Source organism: Electrona antarctica, assembly GCF_951216825.1.
Source record: "Electrona antarctica genome assembly, chromosome: 16".
Classification (NCBI taxonomy): domain Eukaryota; kingdom Metazoa; phylum Chordata; class Actinopteri; order Myctophiformes; family Myctophidae; genus Electrona; species Electrona antarctica.
Genome location: NC_136797.1, coordinates 145,636 through 167,229, shown reverse-complemented (window position 1 = coordinate 167,229; position 21,594 = coordinate 145,636). Strand labels below are relative to the sequence as shown.

General features: G+C 45.0%; 1 protein-coding gene across 1 annotated transcript in view; it reads left to right on the top strand.

Moving 5' to 3' along the window:
- The window catches only part of LOC306940272 (inositol hexakisphosphate and diphosphoinositol-pentakisphosphate kinase 2-like), a gene marked incomplete at its 3' end in the record, with an annotated part of 86,720 nt that extends 83,279 nt beyond the window's left edge, over positions 1–3,441 (top strand). Inside the window, exon 33 of the mRNA XM_079525294.1 lies at positions 2,309–3,441. Within this exon, the coding sequence (XP_079381420.1) occupies positions 2,309–3,441 (1,133 nt within the window). The remainder of the gene's footprint in view (positions 1–2,308) is intronic.
- Between the last annotated feature and the right edge of the window lie 18,153 nt (positions 3,442–21,594).

Here is a 21,594-nt window from a genome sequence, read left to right as displayed (position 1 = left end):
TGGCTTAATCTAGTTACTTCTGAGGTCAATGATTAAAGTGTGATTACCTTTGAGGGGATTAAGTCCACCCATCAAGACCATTAGTGTCAACCTCAGCCCAAGATGGTGCCCAAGAACCACTCCAAAACACACACATTTAACACTAGCTGTTTATAGGAGGGCAGAGAGTGATTGGCCAGAATTACATTTTGTGATGATTTCATTGGCTGAGCACGGAATGTGATGTATGATGATAAGAGCGCCCCTCACTTCACACGAGTGTGATTTTATTATACTATTGAGTGGCGATAGCCTCTCCCAGAGCCATAGAGTAGACAGAGTTACCACATCGAGACCAGAGCCATAGAGTAGACAGAGTTACCACATTGAGGGGTCAGACCAGAGCCATAGAGATACAGAGTTACCACATCGAGACCAGAGCCACCACATTGAGGGGTCAGACCAGAGCCATAGAGATACAGAGTTACCACATTGAGGGGTCAGACCAGAGCCATAGAGTAGACAGAGTTACCACATTGAGGGGTCAGACCAGAGCCATAGAGATACAGAGTTACCACATTGAGGGGTCAGACCAGAGCCATAGAGTAGACAGAGTTACCACATTGAGGGGTCAGACCAGAGCCATAGAGTAGACAGAGTTACCACATTGAGGGGTCAGACCAGAGCCATAGAGATACAGAGTTACCACATTGAGGGGTCAGACCAGAGCCATAGAGATACAGAGTTACCACATTGAGGGGTCAGACCAGAGCCATAGAGATACAGAGTTACCACATTGAGGGTTCAGACCAGAGCCATAGAGTAGACAGAGTTACCACATTGAGGGGTCAGACCAGAGCCATAGAGATACAGAGTTACCACATTGAGGGGTCAGACCAGAGTCATAGAGATACAGAGTTACCACATTGAGGGGTCAGACCAGAGTCATAGAGATACAGAGTTACCACATTGAGGGGTCAGACCAGAGTCATAGATATACAGAGTTACCACATTGAGGGGTCAGACCAGAGCCATAGAGATACAGAGTTACCACATTGAGGGGTCAGACCAGAGCCATAGAGATACAGAGTTACCACATTGAGGGGTCAGACCAGAGCCATAGAGATACAGAGTTACCACATTGAGGGGTCAGACCAGAGCCATAGAGTAGACAGAGTTACCACATTGAGGGGTCAGACCAGAGCCATAGAGTAGACAGAGTTACCACATTGAGGGTTCAGACCAGAGCCATAGAGTAGACAGAGTTACCACATTGAGGGGTCAGACCAGAGCCATAGAGATACAGAGTTACCACATTGAGGGGTCAGACCAGAGCCATAGAGATACAGAGTTACCACATTGAGGGGTCAGACCAGAGCCATAGAGTAGACAGAGTTACCACATTGAGGGGTCAGACCAGAGTCATAGAGATACAGAGTTACCACATTGAGGGGTCAGACCAGAGCCATAGAGATACAGAGTTACCACATTGAGGGGTCAGACCAGAGCCATAGAGATACAGAGTTACCACATTGAGGGGTCAGACCAGAGCCATAGAGATACAGAGTTACCACATTGAGGGGTCAGACCAGAGCCATAGAGATACAGAGTTACCACATTGAGGGGTCAGACCAGAGCCATAGAGTAGACAGAGTTACCACATTGAAGGGTCAGAAAACTGAACGCTCGAATGCTGTTCATGGAGCCTGGATGGAGAGAGACCAGCTGGAGTTGGAAATACATTGTTTTCAACAAGGGGGGGCGCATTTATCAGCAATTTAGTCAATGTGTGCAACATGACAACTGTTTTAAAGTATTGCACAGTGACAACTAAAGTCTCTGTAATGTTTATGTTGTACTATTACTAAAAAACAATCTAAAATAAAGGGGTTTAAGATCATTAAAGCTGGGCTGTTGCCTGAGTCCAGTGCATCCTCTTCACCAATAGAAGTCTATGTAGGAGAGCCACCATTAGACTGAAGCCATGTTAGAGTCCACAGAAGACATGTAAATATGAAATGAACGCTTAAACATGTAGCTAGGTGTAATGTTAGAGTCCACAGAAGACATGTAAATATGAAATAAATGCTTAAACATGTAGCTAGGTGTAATGTTAGAGTCCACAGAAGTGAACCTTTCAAGCCTGTTCTCAACTCGCTGTTTCTCTGCAAGACATTACTCTATAAGCCATATCTCCAAAACTGGTGGGTCAAACTGAACAAACAATATGTCAATTTGAAGCTATGATTCCCTGCTTTCACATGACATGAAAAAAACGAGAATCGTCCTCAGGACAGGTTCTAAATGGGATGATGTTGTTTCTCCTCAGAGAGTGGTGCCACTACCAGAGCCCACACCTCCATGAAGACCCCAGAACCTCCAGTGATGTGTTCACCTCCTGGAGCCCACACCTCCATGAAGACCCCAGAACCTCCAGAACCTCCAGTGATGTGTTCACCTCCTGGAGCCCACACCTCCATGAAGACCCCAGAACCTCCAGTGATGTGTTCACCTCCTGGAGCCCACACCTCCATGAAGAGTCCAGAACCTCCATCTGGAGCCCACACCTCCATGAAGAGTCCAGAACCTCCATCTGGAGCCCACACCTCCATGAAGAGTCCAGAACCTCCTCCTTTAGCCCACACCTCCATGAAGAGTCCAGAACCTCCATCTGGAGCCCACACCTCCATGAAGAGTCCAGAACCTCCATCTGGAGCCCACACCTCCATGAAGAGTCCAGAACCTCCACCTGGAGCCCACAACTCCATGAAGAGTCCAGAACCTCCATCTGGAGCCCACACCTCCATGAAGAGTCCAGAACCTCCATCTGGAGCCCACACCTCCATGAAGAGTCCAGAACCTCCATCTGGAGCCCACACCTCCATGAAGAGTCCAGAACCTCCATCTGGAGCCCACACCTCCATGAAGAGTCCAGAACCTCCATCTGGAGCCCACACCTCCATGAAGAGTCCAGAACCTCCATCTGGAGCCCACACCTCCATGAAGAGTCCAGAACCTCCATCTGGAGCCCACACCTCCATGAAGAGTCCAGAACCTCCATCTGGAGCCCACAGCTCCATGAAGAGTCCAGAACCTCCTCTTTTAGCCCACACCTCCATGAAGAGTCCAGAACCTCCATCTGGAGCCCACACCTCCATGAAGAGTCCAGAACCTCCACCTGGAGCCCACACCTCCATGAAGAGTCCAGAACCTCCACCTGGAGCCCACACCTCCATGAAGAGTCCAGAACCTCCATCTGGAGCCCACACCTCCATGAAGAGTCCAGAACCTCCTGCTTTAGCCCACACCTCCATGAAGAGTCCAGAACCTCCTCCTTTAGCCCACACCTCCATGAAGAGTCCAGAACCTCCTCCTTTAGCCCACACCTCCATGAAGAGTCCAGAACCTCCAGAACCGTGTAAACCTGGAGCTCTCCCAAGCCCCCTCCCTCCCCATATTTGAACCAGAGACAGGCGGTAACACTTTTCTGCGGTAACACTTTTCTGTGTAGCTTTCCGTTTTTTTAAACAGCTTTTGTCCCCCAGGGTTAGGGTTAGGGTTGGGGTTAACCCTAACCCTAACCCCAACGCGTCTCAAGATTTGCCATTGACAATGAACGGAGAAATTACGCCAGAATTCCTCTAAATATGACGTAAATTAAACATTAAACGCCAACTTGACATTGAAGGGTTAAATGTACGTTGTGTAAACGAGCAAATCAGCGAACCAATCACAGGCAACAGGCATTCTGATTGGCCAGTATGAGATGATGCATCATGATGTACGATGATAAGAGCGCCTCTCACTTCACACGGGTGTGATTTTTTTGTTTTTAACCAGAGACTGTAAGAACAATACGTCACGTCACCGAGGGGCGTGGCTTCTCTCAGCACAGCCAATAGGAGCCCTAGAGAGGGGCGGTGCTTCTCTCACTACAGCCAATAGGAACCCTAGAAGCATTGCCCTACTTTATCATCAATTTAAACATTTGTGGGACCATTACAAAACCACATATCCTAACCATTTACATATTAACACATTCATTCAGCTAGATGTAGCCAAAATACACCCGAGGCGATCGACAACAACAGGAGGTATGAATCATTCTACCGCGACTAGCGACTGGACCGCGGTGGGCCACATAATCTTTGCTTAGAATTGGACGGAATGATTTAGATCAAGAGTTATTCACGTTTTAAGACTTTCGATCTCGTCGGCTAAAATGGTGGGAACATTTGCGATTATGTCCCAACTGGAAAATAACGTTGAATGTTGTGCAACAGACGCTCCCAGCCTGTGGAGCGATGCGATCGGTTTTGATATCAATAAATCTCCGTCCTTTTATTAATCTCCGTCCTGAGCGCTGGGCGTTACTAATTGATAGAAAGGAGAACTCCGTCCTTGCCGCTCGGGGTGTTAACATAAACAATAACATATTAACATAAACATTTACATATCCTAAACTGGCGACTGAAAGCATAAAGCATTTATGACAATGTTTTCTAAAGCAACAGAAGTATGTGTAAAAGTCTGGTCAAATCAGGTGGTAATTAGGCCTTCACTAAGTCCCTCCCCAACCCGTCCTTGTCCAATAGGCACGTTTAGCAGCTCTAAACCCCTCCCCAAGCTGTCCTTGTCCAATAGGCACGTTAGCACCAGTTACTAAGAGGAGACTTGGCAAGCTTTCCTTCTCACTCATTGAGATGCACGTTGAAATTTACTCCGTATAAATAATCGATCATTTCAGTAGCAAGAGCTTCAAAATGTCTTCTAAATCTAGTCAACCAGCCCTGCAGTAGGCTATGCACTATGTGCATGACATTATTTAAATAAACTAGAAATACGAGGAAATGTTAGAGGGAGAAAGAGTATCCAATGATGCACGCTCCATTGCTGTTGACATCATCACCTAGCAACCCGATGCTAATGTGAGTAGCATCACGACTCCAGCACTATAAAAGACCAATTGTCGTTCATCTACGGCCATGGCGTTTAGAGGGTTTAATAAGAACCTTTATACTTTAAACTTTATACTCGATGTATAAAGTACAGCAGCCTTGTGTTCCTAAAACAGAAAGATTGGGTATTGGGTAAGACTGACGTTATGTATCTTTCAGGACCTTTCACTGCTTTGTCTCAACCATTACTCTATGGCTCTGCTCTCAGCCACCGCGGTAGATATTTTGACATTCCGTTTTTTTAAATTTTTTATGTTGACACTTCTGTTTGAGCAGCCATAAACTACACAGGTTCATCCCGATGTTCTGGGCATCTTTGTAATGTTAGTGTTAGTAAAAAGCAGGTAAAAGAGTAACGTTTGAGGCAGACTAACATCCGTCACTTTTCCATTCACTGTAGTAGAAGAGGTGTGGGTTTAAACCGCAGTTATGTCATCTCTGCCTACAGGAAATACGTTGCCTGCGACCATGAGACCCGTTTCTAAATCGGTCTATACCGATATGGTATTTCTAGGGTCAGGGTTTCATACAGGGTTACATTTCTACGACATTCTGAACACACCGCTGGGCAAAGAGCTAGCATTCTGAACACACCGCTGGGCAAAACGCTAGCATTCTGAACACACCGCTGGGCAAAACGCTAGCATTCTGAACACACCGCTGGGCAAAATGCAAGCATTCTGAACACACCGCTGGGCAAAGAGCTAGCATTCTGAACACATCGCTGGGCAAAACGCTAGCATTCCACACACCGCTGGGCAAAGAGCTAGCATTCTGAACACACCGCTGGGCAAAACGCTAGCATTCTGAACACACCGCTGGGCAAAACTCTAGCATTCTGAACACATCGCTGGGCAAAACGCTAGCATTCTGAACACATCGCTGGGCAAAGAGCTAGCATTCTGAACACATCGCTGGGCAAAACGCTAGCATTCCACACACCGCTGGGCAAAGAGCTAGCATTCTGAACACACCGCTGGGCAAAGAGCTAGCATTCTGAACACACCGCTGGGCAAAGAGCTAGCATTCTGAACACACCGCTGGGCAAAACGCTAGCATTCCACACATCGCTGGGCAAAGAGCTAGCATTCTGAACACACCGCTGGGCAAAACGCTAGCATTCTGAACACATCGCTGGGCAAAACGCTAGCATTCCGCATGTGTAGCTTTTTTCGTACTTTTCACACATGTTGTTTTATACGTTTATAACCCATGTCAGTTGTATATTTACATGTGCATATCAGGCATTGTAGAGTTTCCAGAATGAAAATTGGATAAAGCCAGAAGTCATCATTCTTTATCTATAATACAGACATATTATAGATACAATAATCATCCTTATTTCATTTTGTTTACATGTTTAAAACGAGGGAATATTCAATATCTATATGTAAACATGTTTTAATGCCAAATTCTGGTTTTATTTTGTATTTGTTGTACCTTTTGTACCGTTTTACTAGTTTTGTGTGTAGGTCAAATATGATCATTTTGGGGGTCCCCAGGTCAAATATAATTATTTTGGGGGTCCCCAGGTCAAAGGTCAAATAGGCCTATGATTAAGTGAGAAATAAATACTTTTGCAATAAAATAAATAGAATTCAACATGTTTCCTTGTTGTGTGTCATGCAGTAGAACAAGTACATGTAGCTATACTAAATATAAATATATGGCCCTGGCCCGACTTTATGTAGCTACACTAAATATAAATATATGGCCCTGGCCCGACTTTATGTAGCTAAATATATGTTATATGTCACTCCCGCCATAGTCATAAAACGACACAGTAGTTCTGGATACTGAATGGATTTATTCAAGCTCTTGTCAAAGCTCAAAACCAACCGTTGAACTACATAAAATAAAGCATAAACAAACAAACACTCGTATTAACATCAAATCAAGTCATAACATTGTACAATACAAGTAAATTAATGTGAAACAAAAGAGAATACAAATAACACACCTTGCTGGCTGCATATAGACTCAAGGGGGGGAATGAATCCAAGTGCCCACGACAGACTCACAGCAACACAAACTGCAATAAAGCAATTAACCCACTATTCAAGCCGTATAATGTTGACTTGGATACCATGATTCAGAAACACTTCAAGAACATACCTGTCTGTCTTACTGCACGTTCAAACGCTCATGAACACACACACACAAAACACACACACAAACACGTATTAACTGTATATATGATGCTTTCGGGTGTGCCAGTATAGTACATATAGTAAATAAAATTGGAAATCACAAGTAGTAAACGTACAATCAAAAATTTCAAAAACTATATTATATAAAATAAATTACCTAGTAAATAAAGATTCACTATACACGTTGTATTGTTCCCTCATACTTCCATACTTAACGTATTGTGTGGAGGTATGGGGGAACACAAACTATAACAAAAACAATTTTCATGTTACAAAAAAAGGCCATAAGAATCATAAATAAAACTTGCAGCTACAAACCCACTATTCATCTGCAAACACACACTCAAATTCGAAGATATAGTCAACCTAAACACTGCAATAGTCATGTACAAAATAAATAAACAAATACTACCATTATCCATACAGGAGCTGTTTGAAATGAGAGAATCCCAGTACAACCTCAGGGGGACATGTGTATTAAAAGAAAAATCACACCCATGTGAAGTAAGTGGTGCAACTCCGTGTGGGGGTCCCCGGGGGGGGTTCCAGACCCACAGGAACGCACCCAGGGTGCCGGCCCGATTCCGGCGAGCCACCCCGTGTCCGAAACGGTTGAGAAATGACAGTTACTTTTAGTTTAAAAGTAGGGTATTAAATAGATATAAAACATTACCATAATATCATTATTATTAACATTATTAAACATTAACATCAAATTATTATCATAAGTTCTTAAAAAGACTAAGTTCTTAAAAATGCTTTATTTTTATTTTTTCTGTTTCCTTTGTATTTTGTTTCTTTTCTTTGTATTAATTTTGTTTATTTTCTTAAAAAAGGCTAGGTAAAATAAGCTTGGGCTTCAGCCTAGACCTTTTCGGTGCTACCTCTTTGTAAAAAAACCTTAAATGCAAATGATGAAACTTAACATGTAAATGTTAAGTTCCTGGGGGTCTGCAACTCCCCCCCCCCCCCCCCCACCCCCAGGGACCCCCACATGGTAACTCTGTCATTTCTCTACCGTTTCGGTCGCGGGGCGGCTCGCCGGAACCAGGCCGGCACCATGGGTGTGTTCCTGTGGGTCTGGAACCCCCACCCTCCCTTCACACGGGTGTGATTTCCCCCCCCCCCCCTTTTGCCTCTATGATTTCCTGTTTTGGCTATATAGAAGTGTATATTTGTATGCCTCTAAATGTTTTGATGAATTGAAGTAAACAAGTGTAATGCTTTTATGGTGTCGTCCACTCACAGTTAACAGTTTTTGTATTGAGTTGTGCTTGAAATGTACTGTAATTCTACAAACTGTTAATAAATACTTCAATCAATCAAACACTTAGGGTCCACCTTGTTCAATTCTCATTTAGAGACGTACAAATATACACTTCTATATAGCCAAAAAACAGGAAATCATCATGAAGGATCATTTGAGAGCGGTTTTGAAGGAGATTCAGATTCAGATTTTCCGTGGGCCAGTTTCGAATTGCAGCCGTCCGTAGGTGCCCTTTGAGAGCGGTTTTGAAGGAGTCAAGGGATTTGCATGTCTTAATGACTGTTGGTAGGGCGTTCCACATTTTGGTGGCATAGGAGCGAAAATAATTTAGTCCCTTGTTTGTGCCGAATCTGGGTTGCACATGGTTTGTTGCACTCCCTCTGGTGTTGTGGGTGTGGACTTCGTTAACATATTTAGACAGGTGAAGGTGAAGGCCGGATAGCCAAAACGTTTGTCTGACAGAACAACCACAGTGAAATGTGACACCAGTGACAAATGGAGCTGATCATTAATTACTCAAGTCATGATTACACATTTGGTTAGTTTTAGGCCACCTCTTGAGGTTGAATTTGAAGGTCACTATAGTTGTTGGGTAGGTAGGTAGGTATGTAGGTAGGTGATTGATTGATAGATTGATTGAAATTTGTATTAACAGTTTGAAGAGTAAGCATAGTTCAAGGTCTGATTGAAATAAAAGCACCGTAGGCCTCTTCAAATGTGAGCTCACTACAATCACAATGTAGGAATTTATCAGATGCTCTTAAACCGACTTACATTAAAGTAAGCATTATGGACGGTAATATATCAAATACATAGAAATAGTTGATCATAAGCAAGCTAAGAACCTAACATCAATATCAATATAATACAATGAAACTTGTATGGTGGTGTCGTGCGCCGAAAATAGCCAATCTACAAGCCCACCTCTGTGGGTTTTCTGCTGGAACTCAGAGTAGTGTGTGTTTCCACCCGGACGAGAGAGGGACGGACACACACTCGTCCTGATGGAAACAGTAACAACAGACAGAGAAAGTCATCTCCGTATTTTTGGCAAATCTAGAACTTCCTGTTTGAGAGCTAGCAAATTTAAGACATCCGGTTGCTTTCAGAATAAAAGTGTCGTTAATTAAATAATTATTACATTACATTATTAGTATTATTATTACATTACAGTTATTGTAAAGACACACATTATGTTTCTGTGTAAAAATAAGTAATTCAATAACGTAAAAAAGTTATCTAAATGGATAAATGCCCAATTCCATGCACTGGAGTGCCCAAGTCCATTCACTGGAGTGCATGGACTTTATAAAGTGGATGCTGGACAAAGATCCCTTCTATGTATCGACTAGTGTGACATATGCACATGTCCGGGGAGACCTCCTCTACAACACCACACCGTCTGCTAAGCAGCAGACGTGTAAAAAAAGTTGCACGCCATACAGCGAGGTCAGAGGTAAAAAAACATCCCATTGGTGTTGTAGAGGAGGTCTCCCCGGACGCGTGCGTATGTCACACTAGTCGAAACATAGCAGGGATTTTTGTCCAGTGTCCACTTTATTCCACTGTAGTCTGGAAATGGGAAGATTTTTTACCTCTGACCTCATGCCAATTTGTGTTTTACACCTCTGCTGCTTAGCAGACGGTGTGGTGTTGTAGAGGAGGTCTCCCCGGACGCGTGTGTATGTCACACTAGTCGAAACATAGCAGGGATTTTTGTCCAGTGTCCACTTTATTCCACTGTAGTCTGGAAATGGGAAGTTTTTTTACCTCTGACCTCATGCCAATTTTTGTTTTACACCTCTGCTGCTTAGCAGACGGTGTGGTGTTGTAGAGGAGGTCTCCCCGGACGCGTGCGTATGTCACACTAGTCGAAACATAGCAGGGATTTTTGTCCAGTGTCCACTTTATTCCACTGTAGTCTGGAAATGGGAAGTTTTTTTTACCTCTGACCTCATGCCAATTTTTGTTTTACACCTCTGCTGCTTAGCAGACGGTGTGGTGTTGTAGAGGAGGTCTCCCCGGACGCGTGTGTATGTCACACTAGTCGAAACATAGCAGTGATTTTTGTCCAGTGTCCACTTTATTCCACTGTAGTCTGGAAATGGGAAGTTTTTTTACCTCTGACCTCATGCCAATTTTTGTTTTACACCTCTGCTGCTTAGCAGACGGTGTGGTGTTGTAGAGGAGGTCTCCCCGGACGTGTGCGTATGTCACACTAGTCGAAACATAGCAGGGATTTTTGTCCAGTGTCCACTTTATTCCACTGTAGTCTGGAAATGGGAAGTTTTTTTACCTCTGACCTCATGCCAATTTTTGTTTTACACCTCTGCTGCTTAGCAGATGGTGTGGTGTTGTAGAGGAGGTCTCCCCGGACGTGTGCGTATGTCACACTAGTCGAAACATAGCAGGGATTTTTGTCCAGTGTCCACTTTATTCCACTGTAGTCTGGAAATGGGAAGTTTTTTTACCTCTGACCTCATGCCAATTTTTGTTTTACACCTCTGCTGCTTAGCAGACGGTGTGGTGTTGTAGAGGAGGCCTCCCCGGACGCGTGCGTATGTCACACTAGTCGAAACATAGCAGGGATTTTTGTCCAGTGTCCACTTTATTCCACTGTAGTCTGGAAATGGGAAGTTTTTTTACCTCTGACCTCATGCCAATTTTTGTTTTACACCTCTGCTGCTTAGCAGACGGTGTGGTGTTGTAGAGGAGGTCTCCCCGGACGTGTGCGTATGTCACACTAGTCGAAACATAGCAGGGATTTTTGTCCAGTGTCCACTTTATTCCAATGTAGTCTGGAAATGGGAAGTTTTTTTACCTCTGACCTCATGCCAATTTTTGTTTTACACCTCTGCTGCTTAGCAGACGGTGTGGTGTTGTAGAGGAGGTCTCCCCGGACGTGTGCGTATGTCACACTAGTCGAAACATAGCAGGGATTTTTGTCCAGTGTCCACTTTATTCCAATGTAGTCTGGAAATGGGAAGTTTTTTTACCTCTGACCTCATGCCAATTTTTGTTTTACACCTCTGCTGCTTAGCAGACGGTGTGGTGTTGTAGAGGAGGTCTCCCCGGACGCGTGTGTATGTCACACTAGTCGAAACATAGCAGGCATTTTTGTCCAGTGTCCACTTTATTCCACTGTAGTCTGGAAATGGGACATGTTTTTACCTCTGACCTCATGCCAATTTTTGTTTTACACCTCTGCTGCTTAGCAGACGGTGTGGTGTTGTAGAGGAGGTCTCCCCGGACGTGTGCGTATGTCACACTAGTCGAAACATAGCAGGGATTTTTGTCCAGTGTCCACTTTATTCCACTGTAGTCTGGAAATGGGAAGTTTTTTTACCTCTGACCTCATGCCAATTTTTGTTTTACACCTCTGCTGCTTAGCAGATGGTGTGGTGTTGTAGAGGAGGTCTCCCCGGACGTGTGCGTATGTCACACTAGTCGAAACATAGCAGGGATTTTTGTCCAGTGTCCACTTTATTCCACTGTAGTCTGGAAATGGGAAGTTTTTTTACCTCTGACCTCATGCCAATTTTTGTTTTACACCTCTGCTGCTTAGCAGACGGTGTGGTGTTGTAGAGGAGGCCTCCCCGGACGCGTGCGTATGTCACACTAGTCGAAACATAGCAGGGATTTTTGTCCAGTGTCCACTTTATTCCACTGTAGTCTGGAAATGGGAAGTTTTTTTACCTCTGACCTCATGCCAATTTTTGTTTTACACCTCTGCTGCTTAGCAGACGGTGTGGTGTTGTAGAGGAGGTCTCCCCGGACGTGTGCGTATGTCACACTAGTCGAAACATAGCAGGGATTTTTGTCCAGTGTCCACTTTATTCCAATGTAGTCTGGAAATGGGAAGTTTTTTTACCTCTGACCTCATGCCAATTTTTGTTTTACACCTCTGCTGCTTAGCAGACGGTGTGGTGTTGTAGAGGAGGTCTCCCCGGACGTGTGCGTATGTCACACTAGTCGAAACATAGCAGGGATTTTTGTCCAGTGTCCACTTTATTCCAATGTAGTCTGGAAATGGGAAGTTTTTTTACCTCTGACCTCATGCCAATTTTTGTTTTACACCTCTGCTGCTTAGCAGACGGTGTGGTGTTGTAGAGGAGGTCTCCCCGGACGCGTGTGTATGTCACACTAGTCGAAACATAGCAGGCATTTTTGTCCAGTGTCCACTTTATTCCACTGTAGTCTGGAAATGGGACATGTTTTTACCTCTGACCTCATGCCAATTTTTGTTTTACACCTCTGCTGCTTAGCAGACGGTGTGGTGTTGTAGAGGAGGTCTCCCCGGACGTGTGCGTATGTCACACTAGTCGAAACATAGCAGGGATTTTTGTCCAGTGTCCACTTTATTCCAATGTAGTCTGGAAATGGGAAGTTTTTTTACCTCTGACCTCATGCCAATTTTTGTTTTACACCTCTGCTGCTTAGCAGACGGTGTGGTGTTGTAGAGGAGGTCTCCCCGGACGCGTGTGTATGTCACACTAGTCGAAACATAGCAGGCATTTTTGTCCAGTGTCCACTTTATTCCACTGTAGTCTGGAAATGGGACATTTTTTTACCTCTGACCTCATGCCAATTTTTGTTTTACACCTCTGCTGCTTAGCAGACGGTGTGGTGTTGTAGAGGAGGTCTCCCCGGACGCGTGTGTATGTCACACTAGTCGAAACATAGCAGGGATTTTTGTCCAGTGTCCACTTTATTCCACTGTAGTCTGGAAATGGGAAGTTTTTTTACCTCTGACCTCATGCCAATTTTTGTTTTACACCTCTGCTGCTTAGCAGATGGTGTGGTGTTGTAGAGGAGGTCTCCCCGGACGTGTGCGTATGTCACACTAGTCGAAACATAGCAGGGATTTTTGTCCAGTGTCCACTTTATTCCACTGTAGTCTGGAAATGGGAAGTTTTTTTACCTCTGACCTCATGCCAATTTTTGTTTTACACCTCTGCTGCTTAGCAGACGGTGTGGTGTTGTAGAGGAGGCCTCCCCGGACGCGTGCGTATGTCACACTAGTCGAAACATAGCAGGGATTTTTGTCCAGTGTCCACTTTATTCCACTGTAGTCTGGAAATGGGAAGTTTTTTTACCTCTGACCTCATGCCAATTTTTGTTTTACACCTCTGCTGCTTAGCAGACGGTGTGGTGTTGTAGAGGAGGTCTCCCCGGACGTGTGCGTATGTCACACTAGTCGAAACATAGCAGGGATTTTTGTCCAGTGTCCACTTTATTCCAATGTAGTCTGGAAATGGGAAGTTTTTTTACCTCTGACCTCATGCCAATTTTTGTTTTACACCTCTGCTGCTTAGCAGACGGTGTGGTGTTGTAGAGGAGGTCTCCCCGGACGTGTGCGTATGTCACACTAGTCGAAACATAGCAGGGATTTTTGTCCAGTGTCCACTTTATTCCAATGTAGTCTGGAAATGGGAAGTTTTTTTACCTCTGACCTCATGCCAATTTTTGTTTTACACCTCTGCTGCTTAGCAGACGGTGTGGTGTTGTAGAGGAGGTCTCCCCGGACGCGTGTGTATGTCACACTAGTCGAAACATAGCAGGCATTTTTGTCCAGTGTCCACTTTATTCCACTGTAGTCTGGAAATGGGACATGTTTTTACCTCTGACCTCATGCCAATTTTTGTTTTACACCTCTGCTGCTTAGCAGACGGTGTGGTGTTGTAGAGGAGGTCTCCCCGGACGTGTGCGTATGTCACACTAGTCGAAACATAGCAGGGATTTTTGTCCAGTGTCCACTTTATTCCAATGTAGTCTGGAAATGGGAAGTTTTTTTACCTCTGACCTCATGCCAATTTTTGTTTTACACCTCTGCTGCTTAGCAGACGGTGTGGTGTTGTAGAGGAGGTCTCCCCGGACGCGTGTGTATGTCACACTAGTCGAAACATAGCAGGCATTTTTGTCCAGTGTCCACTTTATTCCACTGTAGTCTGGAAATGGGACATTTTTTTACCTCTGACCTCATGCCAATTTTTGTTTTACACCTCTGCTGCTTAGCAGACGGTGTGGTGTTGTAGAGGAGGTCTCCCCGGACGCGTGTGTATGTCACACTAGTCGAAACATAGCAGGGATTTTTGTCCAGTGTCCACTTTATTCCACTGTAGTCTGGAAATGGGAAGTTTTTTTTACCTCTGACCTCATGCCAATTTTTTTTTTACACCTCTGCTGCTTAGCAGACGGTGTGGTGTTGTAGAGGAGGTCTCCCCGGACGTGTGCGTATGTCACACTAGTCGAAACATAGCAGGGATTTTTGTCCAGTGTCCACTTTATTCCACTGTAGTCTGGAAATGGGAAGTTTTTTTACCTCTGACCTCATGCCAATTTTTGTTTTACACCTCTGCTGCTTACCATACGGTGTGGTGTTGTAGAGGAGGTCTCCCCGGACGCGTGCGTATGTCACACTAGTCGAAACATAGCAGGGATTTTAGTCCAGTGTCCACTTTATTCCACTGTAGTCTGGAAATGGGAAGTTTTTTTACCTCTGACCTCATGCCAATTTTTGTTTTACACCTCTGCTGCTTAGCAGACGGTGTGGTGTTGTAGAGGAGGTCTCCCCGGACGTGTGCGTATGTCACACTAGTCGAAACATAGCAGGGATTTTTGTCCAGTGTCCACTTTATTCCACTGTAGTCTGGAAATGGGAAGTTTTTTTACCTCTGACCTCATGCCAATTTTTGTTTTACACCTCTGCTGCTTACCATACGGTGTGGTGTTGTAGAGGAGGTCTCCCCGGACGCGTGCGTATGTCACACTAGTCGAAACATAGCAGGGATTTTAGTCCAGTGTCCACTTTATTCCACTGTAGTCTGGAAATGGGAAGTTTTTTTACCTCTGACCTCATGCCAATTTTTGTTTTACACCTCTGCTGCTTAGCAGACGGTGTGGTGTTGTAGAGGAGGTCTCCCCGGACGTGTGCGTATGTCACACTAGTCGAAACATAGCAGGGATCTTTGTCCAGTGTCCACTTTATTCCACTGTAGTCTGGAAATGGGAAGTTTTTTTACCTCTGACCTCATGCCAATTTTTGTTTTACACCTCTGCTGCTTACCATACGGTGTGGTGTTGTAGAGGAGGTCTCCCCGGACGCGTGCGTATGTCACACTAGTCGAAACATAGCAGGGATTTTAGTCCAGTGTCCACTTTATTCCACTGTAGTCTGGAAATGGGAAGTTTTTTTACCTCTGACCTCATGCCAATTTTTGTTTTACACCTCTGCTGCTTAGCAGACGGTGTGGTGTTGTAGAGGAGGTCTCCCCGGACGTGTGCGTATGTCACACTAGTCGAAACATAGCAGGGATTTTTGTCCAGTGTCCACTTTATTCCACTGTAGTCTGGAAATGGGAAGTTTTTTTACCTCTGACCTCATGCCAATTTTTGTTTTACACCTCTGCTGCTTAGCATACGGTGTGGTGTTGTAGAGGAGGTCTCCCCGGACGCGTGCGTATGTCACACTAGTCGAAACATAGCAGGGATTTTTGTCCAGTGTCCACTTTATTCCACTGTAGTCTGGAAAAAGAAAGTTTTTTTACCTCTGACCTCATGCCAATTTTTGTTTTACACCTCTGCTGCTTAGCAGATGGTGTGGTGTTGTAGAGGAGGTCTCCCCGGACGTGTGCGTATGTCACACTAGTCGAAACATAGCAGGGATTTTTGTCCAGTGTCCACTTTATTCCACTGTAGTCTGGAAATGGGAAGTTTTTTTACCTCTGACCTCATGCCAATTTTTGTTTTACACCTCTGCTGCTTAGCAGACGGTGTGGTGTTGTAGAGGAGGCCTCCCCGGACGCGTGCGTATGTCACACTAGTCGAAACATAGCAGGGATTTTTGTCCAGTGTCCACTTTATTCCACTGTAGTCTGGAAATGGGAAGTTTTTTTACCTCTGACCTCATGCCAATTTTTGTTTTACACCTCTGCTGCTTAGCAGACGGTGTGGTGTTGTAGAGGAGGTCTCCCCGGACGTGTGCGTATGTCACACTAGTCGAAACATAGCAGGGATTTTTGTCCAGTGTCCACTTTATTCCAATGTAGTCTGGAAATGGGAAGTTTTTTTACCTCTGACCTCATGCCAATTTTTGTTTTACACCTCTGCTGCTTAGCAGACGGTGTGGTGTTGTAGAGGAGGTCTCCCCGGACGTGTGCGTATGTCACACTAGTCGAAACATAGCAGGGATTTTTGTCCAGTGTCCACTTTATTCCAATGTAGTCTGGAAATGGGAAGTTTTTTTACCTCTGACCTCATGCCAATTTTTGTTTTACACCTCTGCTGCTTAGCAGACGGTGTGGTGTTGTAGAGGAGGTCTCCCCGGACGCGTGTGTATGTCACACTAGTCGAAACATAGCAGGCATTTTTGTCCAGTGTCCACTTTATTCCACTGTAGTCTGGAAATGGGACATGTTTTTACCTCTGACCTCATGCCAATTTTTGTTTTACACCTCTGCTGCTTAGCAGACGGTGTGGTGTTGTAGAGGAGGTCTCCCCGGACGTGTGCGTATGTCACACTAGTCGAAACATAGCAGGGATTTTTGTCCAGTGTCCACTTTATTCCAATGTAGTCTGGAAATGGGAAGTTTTTTTACCTCTGACCTCATGCCAATTTTTGTTTTACACCTCTGCTGCTTAGCAGACGGTGTGGTGTTGTAGAGGAGGTCTCCCCGGACGCGTGTGTATGTCACACTAGTCGAAACATAGCAGGCATTTTTGTCCAGTGTCCACTTTATTCCACTGTAGTCTGGAAATGGGACATTTTTTTACCTCTGACCTCATGCCAATTTTTGTTTTACACCTCTGCTGCTTAGCAGACGGTGTGGTGTTGTAGAGGAGGTCTCCCCGGACGCGTGTGTATGTCACACTAGTCGAAACATAGCAGGGATTTTTGTCCAGTGTCCACTTTATTCCACTGTAGTCTGGAAATGGGAAGTTTTTTTTACCTCTGACCTCATGCCAATTTTTTTTTTACACCTCTGCTGCTTAGCAGACGGTGTGGTGTTGTAGAGGAGGTCTCCCCGGACGTGTGCGTATGTCACACTAGTCGAAACATAGCAGGGATTTTTGTCCAGTGTCCACTTTATTCCACTGTAGTCTGGAAATGGGAAGTTTTTTTACCTCTGACCTCATGCCAATTTTTGTTTTACACCTCTGCTGCTTACCATACGGTGTGGTGTTGTAGAGGAGGTCTCCCCGGACGCGTGCGTATGTCACACTAGTCGAAACATAGCAGGGATTTTAGTCCAGTGTCCACTTTATTCCACTGTAGTCTGGAAATGGGAAGTTTTTTTACCTCTGACCTCATGCCAATTTTTGTTTTACACCTCTGCTGCTTAGCAGACGGTGTGGTGTTGTAGAGGAGGTCTCCCCGGACGTGTGCGTATGTCACACTAGTCGAAACATAGCAGGGATTTTTGTCCAGTGTCCACTTTATTCCACTGTAGTCTGGAAATGGGAAGTTTTTTTACCTCTGACCTCATGCCAATTTTTGTTTTACACCTCTGCTGCTTACCATACGGTGTGGTGTTGTAGAGGAGGTCTCCCCGGACGCGTGCGTATGTCACACTAGTCGAAACATAGCAGGGATTTTAGTCCAGTGTCCACTTTATTCCACTGTAGTCTGGAAATGGGAAGTTTTTTTACCTCTGACCTCATGCCAATTTTTGTTTTACACCTCTGCTGCTTAGCAGACGGTGTGGTGTTGTAGAGGAGGTCTCCCCGGACGTGTGCGTATGTCACACTAGTCGAAACATAGCAGGGATTTTTGTCCAGTGTCCACTTTATTCCACTGTAGTCTGGAAATGGGAAGTTTTTTTACCTCTGACCTCATGCCAATTTTTGTTTTACACCTCTGCTGCTTACCATACGGTGTGGTGTTGTAGAGGAGGTCTCCCCGGACGCGTGCGTATGTCACACTAGTCGAAACATAGCAGGGATTTTAGTCCAGTGTCCACTTTATTCCACTGTAGTCTGGAAATGGGAAGTTTTTTTACCTCTGACCTCATGCCAATTTTTGTTTTACACCTCTGCTGCTTAGCAGACGGTGTGGTGTTGTAGAGGAGGTCTCCCCGGACGTGTGCGTATGTCACACTAGTCGAAACATAGCAGGGATTTTTGTCCAGTGTCCACTTTATTCCACTGTAGTCTGGAAATGGGAAGTTTTTTTACCTCTGACCTCATGCCAATTTTTGTTTTACACCTCTGCTGCTTAGCATACGGTGTGGTGTTGTAGAGGAGGTCTCCCCGGACGCGTGCGTATGTCACACTAGTCGAAACATAGCAGGGATTTTTGTCCAGTGTCCACTTTATTCCACTGTAGTCTGGAAAAAGAAAGTTTTTTTACCTCTGACCTCATGCCAATTTTTGTTTTACACCTCTGCTGCTTAGCAGACGGTGTGGTGTTGTAGAGGAGGTCTCCCCGGACGTGTGCGTATGTCACACTAGTCGAAACATAGCAGGGATTTTTGTCCAGTGTCCACTTTATTCCACTGTAGTCTGGAAATTGGACGTTTTTTTACCTCTGACCTCATGCCAATTTTTGTTTTACACCTCTGCTGCTTAGCAGACGGTGTGGTGTTGTAGAGGAGGTCTCCCCGGACGTGTGCGTATGTCACACTAGTCGAAACATAGCAGGGATTTTTGTCCAGTGTCCACTTTATTCCACTGTAGTCTGGAAATGGGAAGTTTTTTTACCTCTGACCTCATGCCAATTTTTGTTTTACACCTCTGCTGCTTAGCAGACGGTGTGGTGTTGTAGAGGAGGTCTCCCCGGACGCGTGTGTATGTCACACTAGTCGAAACATAGCAGGGATTTTTGTCCAGTGTCCACTTTATTCCACTGTAGTCTGGAAATGGGAAGTTTTTTTTACCTCTGACCTCATGCCAATTTTTGTTTTACACCTCTGCTGCTTAGCAGACGGTGTGGTGTTGTAGAGGAGGTCTCCCCGGACGCGTGCGTATGTCACACTAGTCGAAACATAGCAGGGATTTTTGTCCAGTGTCCACTTTATTCCACTGTAGTCTGGAAATGGGAAGTTTTTTTACCTCTGACCTCATGCCAATTTTTGTTTTACACCTCTGCTGCTTAGCAGACGGTGTGGTGTTGTAGAGGAGGTCTCCCCGGACGTGTGCGTATGTCACACTAGTCGAAACATAGCAGGGATTTTTGTCCAGTGTCCACTTTATTCCACTGTAGTCTGGAAATGGGAAGTTTTTTTACCTCTGACCTCATGCCAATTTTTGTTTTACACCTCTGCTGCTTAGCAGACGGTGTGGTGTTGTAGAGGAGGTCTCCCCGGACGCGTGCGTATGTCACACTAGTCGAAACATAGCAGGGATTTTTGTCCAGTGTCCACTTTATTCCACTGTAGTCTGGAAATGGGAAGTTTTTTTACCTCTGACCTCATGCCAATTTTTGTTTTACACCTCTGCTGCTTAGCAGACGGTGTGGTGTTGTAGAGGAGGTCTCCCCGGACGTGTGCGTATGTCACACTAGTCGAAACATAGCAGGGATTTTTGTCCAGTGTCCACTTTATTCCACTGTAGTCTGGAAATGGGAAGTTTTTTTACCTCTGACCTCATGCCAATTTTTGTTTTACACCTCTGCTGCTTAGCAGACAGTGTGGTGTTGTAGAGGAGGTCTCCCCGGACGCGTGTGTATGTCACACTAGTCGAAACATAGCAGGGATTTTTGTCCAGTGTCCACTTTATTCCACTGTAGTCTGGAAATGGGAAGTTTTTTTACCTCTGACCTCATGCCAATTTTTGTTTTACACCTCTGCTGCTTAGCAGACGGTGTGGTGTTGTAGAGGAGGTCTCCCCGGACGCGTGCGTATGTCACACTAGTCGAAACATAGCAGGGATGTTTGTCCAGTGTCCACTTTATTCCACTGTAGTCTGGAAATGGGAAGTTTTTTTACCTCTGACCTCATGCCAATTTTTGTTTTACACCTCTGCTGCTTAGCAGACGGTGTGGTGTTGTAGAGGAGGTCTCCCCGGACGTGTGCGTATGTCACACTAGTCGAAACATAGCAGGGATTTTTGTCCAGTGTCCACTTTATTCCACTGTAGTCTGGAAATGGGATTATTTTTTTACCTCTGACCTCATGCCAATTTTTGTTTTACACCTCTGCTGCTTAGCATACGGTGTGGTGTTGTAGAGGAGGTCTCCCCGGACGCGTGCGTATGTCACACTAGTCGAAACATAGCAGGGATTTTTGTCCAGTGTCCACTTTATTCCACTGTAGTCTGGAAATGGGAAGTTTTTTTACCTCTGACCTCATGCCAATTTTTGTTTTACACCTCTGCTGCTTAGCAGACGGTGTGGTGTTGTAGAGGAGGTCTCCCCGGACGCGTGCGTATGTCACACTAGTCGAAACATAGCAGGGATTTTTGTCCAGTGTCCACTTTATTCCACTGTAGTCTGGAAATGGGAAGTTTTTTTACCTCTGACCTCATGCCAATTTTTGTTTTACACCTCTGCTGCTTAGCAGACGGTGTGGTGTTGTAGAGGAGGTCTCCCCGGACGTGTGCGTATGTCACACTAGTCGAAACATAGCAGGGATTTTTGTCCAGTGTCCACTTTATTCCACTGTAGTCTGGAAATGGGAAGTTTTTTTACCTCTGACCTCATGCCAATTTTTGTTTTACACCTCTGCTGCTTAGCAGACAGTGTGGTGTTGTAGAGGAGGTCTCCCCGGACGCGTGTGTATGTCACACTAGTCGAAACATAGCAGGGATTTTTGTCCAGTGTCCACTTTATTCCACTGTAGTCTGGAAATGGGAAGTTTTTTTACCTCTGACCTCATGCCAATTTTTGTTTTACACCTCTGCTGCTTAGCAGACGGTGTGGTGTTGTAGAGGAGGTCTCCCCGGACGCGTGCGTATGTCACACTAGTCGAAACATAGCAGGGATGTTTGTCCAGTGTCCACTTTATTCCACTGTAGTCTGGAAATGGGAAGTTTTTTTACCTCTGACCTCATGCCAATTTTTGTTTTACACCTCTGCTGCTTAGCAGACGGTGTGGTGTTGTAGAGGAGGTCTCCCCGGACGTGTGCGTATGTCACACTAGTCGAAACATAGCAGGGATTTTTGTCCAGTGTCCACTTTATTCCACTGTAGTCTGGAAATGGGATTATTTTTTTACCTCTGACCTCATGCCAATTTTTGTTTTACACCTCTGCTGCTTAGCATACGGTGTGGTGTTGTAGAGGAGGTCTCCCCGGACGCGTGCGT